The sequence below is a fragment of the Gopherus flavomarginatus genome, chromosome 9, assembly GCF_025201925.1.
Source record: "Gopherus flavomarginatus isolate rGopFla2 chromosome 9, rGopFla2.mat.asm, whole genome shotgun sequence".
Taxonomy (NCBI): domain Eukaryota; kingdom Metazoa; phylum Chordata; order Testudines; family Testudinidae; genus Gopherus; species Gopherus flavomarginatus.
In genome coordinates, this window is record NC_066625.1 from 74,618,782 (window position 1) to 74,626,878 (window position 8,097).

Below are 8,097 nucleotides of genomic sequence, written 5' to 3' on the forward strand. Positions count from 1 at the left end.
TGTAAACATAACAGGATCCAATGGGATGGAGGTTTCTCCTTTGAACTTCGTACTGTAAGTGAATAATACTTTTCGAACTGTCAAAAAGACTTCAGTTAATGGTGCCACATTCACCCCAATGCCAATACTGCTTTCTTTTCCTTAAAGAAGTTTCTGTTATTTAACGTTAAACAAAATAAATGGTTTAAAAATGATGGCATCACATTTTGCTCAGTGAAGCTGTAGGAGAGCATCCGTATAAGTGAGAGCAGAATTTGACCCCATATGTTAAATGGGCTCAGCATCAAATGAGGTTGGTTTGCTATGTTTAAAGATCTTTCCAATTCTTTCTTATCTGAAATGATTTATGCTTAGCAAAAAGTCAATTGAGATTAGTATGTTGTTACTGGAGGCTATTTGGTGATCTGGTCAGACTTCTGTGCAAGTTGGGATTCTGACTATGCCTGTTTCGACTGCGGACAGATGAAAACATTGTGTTGCAACCTGGGACTTTACATTTGTGGAGCTGGCGGAGATGCACAGTTTTGTAATGGGCCCTGAAGGTTCCTTTATTACTGTAATTTTTTTGGCATATATGACAAGTTATTGGCAAATTGGAAGGTAAATTTGTAATGCTTTGATTAGCCTTCTCAATTACACTACAGTCCGGGTAGAGCTCTTCATTGGGTATTAAGCTTGGCCCTTCACAACTTTCATCGCTATCATCCAAAGGCATGATGCATTCTTCGCTTCCTCCATCAGAATCCCAAGAGGAGTGTGCACTGCTCTCAGACTTAATGCTGGAAGTAGTGCTTAAATCCAGAACAGCACCATCATTCATTGGATCATATCCATAATTCTCAGAACAGGGTTCTCTGATTTTGCTCAGTGGAAAAACCAAGCTGCCTGTTCTGTTCATTCCTTTGAAGATTACAGAAGTCTGTCCAACATGTTGTTTTAAAGACACATCTTGACAAACCTCTTTAGCCATGTCTTTCAAGAGGTATGTTGCATTGAAATAGTTGTCCTTGAAATCCAGTGTATCTTTGGTCAGAAGCTTATGATGAAGATTTAAATTTGAACTATGTCTAGAAGAACAAAGAAAAGCTTAGCAAAAATGATTTTTCATCAATACCTAACATCAGTTGTTTGAAAACAATTAACTAAGAAATAGTAAGCAATATTTGGTAGTCTGAGTGAACTGTGTATGTTTAAACAAGTGCCATTATAAGATTAAAGGAGAAAATTCAAACATCTGTACAGGTATTTGGCTTGACTCAGATCTCACTTGTACCTTTGTGAATCTAGAATAACTCCACGGAAGTCAGCAGCCCAGATACTCTCCTGTGCAGGGCCGCTGAGAGTGGGTTCGGGCCCCAGTGAAAAAATTTTTTCAGGCCCCCCAGCAAGGGCAGACTGGTTAAACAGGGCAGACGAAGCTGGGCCCCGGGCCCCTTTCCGGACCACTGGGCCCCAGTAATTTGTACCGGCTTCTCCCCCCTCTCGTCAGCCCTGCTCTTGTGGTGTGGCTACTTCATGCTTCACTCACATACTAGACCTAATGCTAGCCTAGAGGGATTACAGAACAGATTGGATAACCTCTTCTAGCAGGACTCAGGTATCGAAGAGTGGATTGGGTAGGGTTAAATGAGCCAAACAGTGGACTTTGAACCTATCCCACCCCAGGACAAAGAGGTGAAAGAGACTGGCCCCTGAACCTGCTCCATAGCCAGAAAATAGAGGGCTCATGTCAGTGAAGACTGTTGCCTGATACCATGAAACATGTGCCCTGCTGCAGCTGCACCCATCTGTCCAATGTGTCTCCCTGAAGAGCTCACTTCTGCACTCTACAGAATGTTTTGCTATATCCACAATGCAATTTTCAAACAGGCATCACTTTGCTCAATCTAAACCAATTTTCTTCACACAGGCAGTCATTGCTCATCTCTGACTTCCAGCTAACTTCCAGACCTCAGCCATTTTTGATATATAAAAGAAGAGGTGTTTTTTTTTGTTTGTTTTTTTTAACTTGTGCCCTTATTTAACTCCAAAAATGGCTGCAAGGGCATCATCCAGACTTCAACATGAAAAGAAAATTCTTTCAACAGACATAGTTTCATCCAAAAGGATGGATTATTCAGAACATGATCAGCACATGAAAACAGGGGGCTATTGCTGAAAACTGTCTGCCCTGTAACTATAGCACTCCTGGTCCAGGCTAGAACAGCACTGCAGGAGAGGTATAGTTAATTCTTGTCCTATATGGAGTTCAGGAACTTTCTTGTGGGATCATTTTTTTTCTCTTTTTAAACTAGGTGCTTGAGGGTAGCAGAATTAAAGTTAAAGCAATACAAAGGTGTGGAAAGGCATTTGCAGTACATGTGTACCAACTGCAGCACAGGGCTTCATTCACCCACCTGTTGTCACAGCTACACTGGAATGGAATTCACTGCAGGGAAAAGAGACTGCCCTCCCTTAGGCCTCTGCCACTGGGGAGTAGATTTCATTTCTTGTCAGGACATCACAGAAGCCCTGCCAGCAGCAGATTAATTCAGTACATCTCCTGACTGTAATGGCCACATCTCTCCCTGACTGTCTCTGCCCACTTCCTGGACTGCATTGACTGGCTTCAGGTCTCCCAGCAGAATATGGAGTCCTGGTACCTTGTGTCACTATGAGCGCCATCCAGGCAGACTTTCTACAACCAGAGCCTTCAGCCTGAGTTACAGTGGTGTTAAACAGTGGAACCAATGCAATGAGTCAAGTTCATAATCTTTAACAATGTTACCACCATTTCTCAATAAAAGATACAAAATTGAGGGTTTCAACAGAAAAGTTGCATGTATGGAGCATTTTCAATTCTTGTTTCTCTATTAACTTATGCATATCAGACCTGAAATTAATGAAATCAATGGATTTACAGTGGCATAAAACAGAAGTACCAGCAGTAACTTGGGCCCATGGTATTTTATTATCTATGAAGTATTATATGATCTTGTTATTAAAGACAGTATCATGACACATACACACAAGGGGTAGTTAACGTTGCATGTTCATCTTTAATGTTTGCATATGCTGACCTTGTAATGTGCAATATTAACTTTGTAGTAACTCAAGGGAAAAATCCTGCTGTCCTTACTATTTTTCCCTCTCCACTTGGTTTAAAATCCTTCAGCGGGACTTGCATAACGCAAGGAAAGAGTGAAAACTGAGTGAAGCTATTATGAGCTGACCCCATAGTTTTTGCATAAAAAAAAACATTAAGATACATACAAGTACACAGTAAACCCATGAACCCACAGGTGCATATGCTGGAAAAGTGTTGAATTCACACCTTGTGCCTTTTCATTGATATTCTAAAGTATTCTTTCAACTATTCCAATCTTTATCAGTTATGACATTTTCAAGACTTTATTTAAAACCATGTAGTCTAATGAAAAGAAAATGTTTCTTTCAGTAGATTTTCATTTTATGAACATTCTGATAAATCATCATACCAGTTATAGGTGGATACACAGAAAATCTTTGCAGCTCCATATTCCTCCAACACTTATTTAAATTTCAAATTAGCCCCCCATTGTGAACGTAAAATAAATATAATTTTGTTTATAATTTTCTTACCTGTCTCGACTTCTACGAGAAGGGAAAGCAGCATTACAACCCTCAACTGTGCAAATATGCATTTCTTTCAGATGTACATTTTTATAATGCATTTTTACACTGTAAGGGTTTTTAAATGTCTTCTTACAGATGTCACAATGAAAGCGGCTTTCTGCCTTCTGAATCCCTAGTGTATGTTGACTGATATGATCCATATCTTTAGAGTCTTCTAAACAAGGAATAGCAGCACCCCTGTTTGACAAAGCACTGAAAAGGCCCCCAGTTAGCAAGTGGTGGGGCAATTCAGTGCAATCATTATTAGGAATCCGGTGCTTTGACTGCTCTTTAATATAAAGAGAGGATGTAGTCACTGGTTTTATAACATCACTGTGGTGGTGTTCTGGATCTTCAGACACCATTTCATGAGAAGCTATTTTTAATGCTTGGTTTTCTTCTGGCGTAACCTCTCTCTTAGAGTGATCCAATTCATTCTCAGAGGTTTCCTTGATGTATTTGTTATTTGGCTCAATGACAGAATCAAAGTATTTTGGGCCCTCTACCCCAGAGAGAGATTTCCATGAATTACCTGAAATGGGGTGCTTTTCCACCCTGTCATTCATCTGCTTTTCAATCCTATGCTCACAGGTCTCCAGTTCTCCATCGCTTACCACCTGCAGAGGTGTATCATCTTCCAAGCTGGCAAGGTTGCTGTTTTCATTAGCTGTCTCAACAGCTTCTTTCTCTATTTTGATGGGCATGCTCGATTTACGGGATTTTTTCTTGGGCAGTGCATCAAATGGCAATCCTTTAGCAACCAGCTGCTCAGGTATTGATGAAGAAATGAGAGGTAGCGAAGGGAGTATGCCTGGGGTATTGGCAAGCTCAGCTGGTGTAACTGGACTGCGATAAAAAGGAAGAACTGGCTGAACTGTCTTTAAGTTTGGAAAGAGAACACCGTTCTGTCCAATACTGGGAAAACTGGATTGCACCTTTGAATCTGTGCAATGGCTAACATAGCTGGTAATAGGTCTGCTATCTGGGGTTAAAATGGTAAAGTCCATCCTTTTAGTTTCTTCAGGTCCAGCGATAGTCAAACTGTTCCTCAGGTCTTTATCTCTGTTGTTTCTGTTCATTGGCATATGGAGTCTTGGGTTGGGGTTTGCGCTATGACGATTTCGACTTCGCAAAGAACTAAACACCATATTGCAGCCTTCAATTGTGCATTTGTGTTTGATCTTCAGATGAACAGCATTATAGTGGATCTTCAGAGTTCCTTTGTCATAAAATGTCTTTTCGCAGGCAGTGCAGAAAACTCGTCCTTTTCTAGGCCCAATGCCATTTTTTTCAATAGATTTCATTTTATTTTCTGGAGATAACTCTGTCCTTTCAAGCTTTGTTATTGTATTATGTGAGCTAGAATCACTTAAAGGGGCATCATCTTCTGTTTTAGTAGTGGCATCTGGGCTGTTTATGCTCCTCTCGTTTTCAACTTGAAATGAAGTAGAACTGGAAATTAAGAAGCTGCTTTCAGAAAATGGTATCTGAACATCTTGTTTAGTTTCATTGCTGCGGTCTTGACCTTGCTCAAGCAAATGTCTTTCTGGTGGTGAACCTATCAAAGGTGGAGGCACTGGACTGAAAAACTGAAAAGGCAGCATGAAAGCCATATTATTTACAATGTTCTCAAAGTGATGAATGTTGGCAGGGCTCATTTTGTCCACAGAAGAAGAAAGACTAGGACTTCTTTGATTGCAACTTTCTATAAATGCCCTAATATCCAAATTAGTTGTTGTTGTAGGTATTATAATTGACTGCCCTTCTTTCTCTTGAATTGCCATTAGCTCTACAATGGATTTAGTTTCTCCAAAGCGAAGGAACTGCTGCAAAGTAGCCAGTTCTTCTTCATTGGTCATTATGCTCCAGTGATCCAGCACCTTTCCTGAAGCATCCTAAAACAGAACATATTTTAAAAGAGTGATACATTCATTTAAACGCAGCAAAGAATCCTGTAGCACCTTATAGACTAACAGACGTTTTGGAGCATGAGCTTTCGTGGGTGAATACCCACTTCGTCAGATGCATCTGTTAGTCTATAAGGTGCCACAGGATTCTTTGCTGCTTTTACAGATCCAGACTAACACGGCTACCCCTCTGATACTTGACATTCATTTAAACATATTTCAGACTCCCCTTTCTCAGAAATCCTCTCCAGCAAGTCTGTAAAATTACTCAACTTACAGAAAGTTTGATGGCAATTTTGGGATATTGTCTTTTGAGTTTCAACACAGTGGTGATCTTAGTTCTTTCTGAACTAATAGTAATACTATCTAATAAGCTATTTTGTAATTTTTTTTTCTGAAAAATTAAAACACATATAATTTGAACAGTTAGCAAGTGTAAGTACAAAGAGCAGAGATGGAGCAATCAGACCAATATTTAGCTCCACATTTAAGTCAAGTATTCTTTCACTGCAAGTTTAATAATCTTTCAAGCAACTAAGATCAGAGAACAAATGAACCTGTATTGATCTATCGCCAGTGTTCACAGAGCATAGCTGTAATTACACTAGAGTGTTGGAGTTCTTTCAAACTCTAGCTATGCCTAACTTTTCCCAATAACTACAATAAATATTTTATCACAGAACATGTATTTGATGGCCTACTGAGATTTTTCACAGTGCATGTAAGAGTTTCTAAGATGATGAAGAACGTAACATCATAAATTTTTCATCTGATAGAGGTTCAAGGTAATTGATTCCATATTTTTAATCCTAACACTAAAAACAAGATTATCAAGACCATTAAACATTGATTTGTGTCATAATATAAGATCATAATGCTACTTTACATAAAAGGTAATTTCCAGCCAGTAGCATCTGTGTAAGCACGTAGGGCCAAATTCATCTTTGGTGTAGCTCCACTGAAGTCGGTGGAGTTACACCAGAGAGGAATATAGGCCATGGGGTTTAAATGTTGACAGGTTAACTTGTAAATGTATTATCCTACCATATAAAAATAAAATAAATTGTTAAGCAATACTTTGGGTCAATTCCTGAGGCCTTTACTCAGACAGACCGCTATTGACTTCCTTCCCCTTACGCTGGTGAATGTCAAAAGATATTTATCTGAGTAAAAACTAAATAAAAACTGAGTCAGGGCCACATAATTTGTACAAGTGTATAGTTGACTTTAAGTCATATCATGCCATCAACTTTTTAAGCAGAATTCCTCATTGAATTCAATTAAAAATAGATAGCTCAATGGGATCCACAGATACCAAGATTCAGCTGGAAGACATTTTAAATTATTACTTTGGTCAACTATTTTTTCTGTATTGACTAGGCTTTCACTACAATACCTGTAGCACATATCCACGTATATAATCCTGCAGTGTCCAATCCAGTGCATGGAGAATCTGTATTACCTCTTCTTGCTTCAGGACACTGAAAAGACGATCTAGCAGGATTTTAAGGCGGACAGGAATGGCTTGGGTTCCATACAGCATGAGGCTACTGATATCGAAGACCACATTGGATTGTACTATCTCTACCTGGCTTGTTGGATACAGGTTGGGGATCCTTAATTTGCTTAGGGCTGAAAATAAAATTAAAACAAAGTAGAAAAGACATGAGTATCAAGAGTTATACACAAATGTGTGTGATGTATATTAAAAAATCAAAGAGCTGAGATACTGTGGTGAGGAGGGCTATACAAGAACCTAGATAGATAGATTTAGAAAAGCAATATTACCATGTGCTACCCATCCATGTCGACACTGGTCACATTGTCGTTGGTTTATTTTTCCAGGTTTGAAACACAGACAACTACAGTTCACCAGAGTGCATCGGATAGCCTGGAAATTAACAAAACAAGTTTATTGGTAACAAGCAACATCTGGAGCATGCACACTAAATTTATATATTCATACAGACTTTTTAATGAAGTATCAAAATACATTTTGATAATGCATATAGATCACATATGAATACACATATAGATTTAGCCAGGTGGACAGCCCAGTTACCACCTGAGCTGTGAAAGTCAACAGGGCTGCTGCTGTGAACTGGCATTACGGGTCACCCTCTAGAGCAGCAGAATATTATAAGCAGCAAAATATTCAGCAACACTTTCATAGGTGGTTTGGGACTGGTTGGTGAGCAGCAGTAGAACTTCTAGTGCTGTCCCTAGATGTGTGTCAAATAAATAACTTAAATGCACCATTAAAATAAATTTGCTGTAATCCATTAGAAAATTATGCTATGCTTACATGCAGCTTGCAATTCATTTTTCAGCAGAGTTTAAAAAGAGAAATGAGCACAGAGATAAAAGTTCCATTCCCTGACATTTTTTTTGAAAATACAGCTGGGCCAATCATGGATTTTTTGGTTCAAAAAAATCATTTAGGGTCAAATGAAACATTTAGCTTAAACCAGTGCTTCCCAAACTTGGGACGCCGCTTGTGTAGGGAAAGCCCCTGATGGGCCAGACCAGTTTGTTTTCCTGTCGCATCTGCAGGTTT

The 8,097-nt window shown here is 39.1% G+C and overlaps 1 protein-coding gene across 1 annotated transcript; it reads right to left on the bottom strand.

Moving 5' to 3' along the window:
- Window positions 1-382: 382 nt before the first annotated feature.
- On the bottom strand, window positions 383-7,425 carry BNC1 (basonuclin 1). Its single transcript, XM_050966631.1, has 4 exons — window positions 7,329-7,425; window positions 6,937-7,172; window positions 3,601-5,528; window positions 383-1,067 (listed from the first exon to the last, which is right to left on the bottom strand). Exons 2-4 carry the CDS (start codon window positions 7,081-7,083, stop codon window positions 383-385), a joined length of 2,760 nt encoding a protein of 919 aa, XP_050822588.1. The 5' UTR covers window positions 7,084-7,172; window positions 7,329-7,425.
- Between the last annotated feature and the right edge of the window lie 672 nt (window positions 7,426-8,097).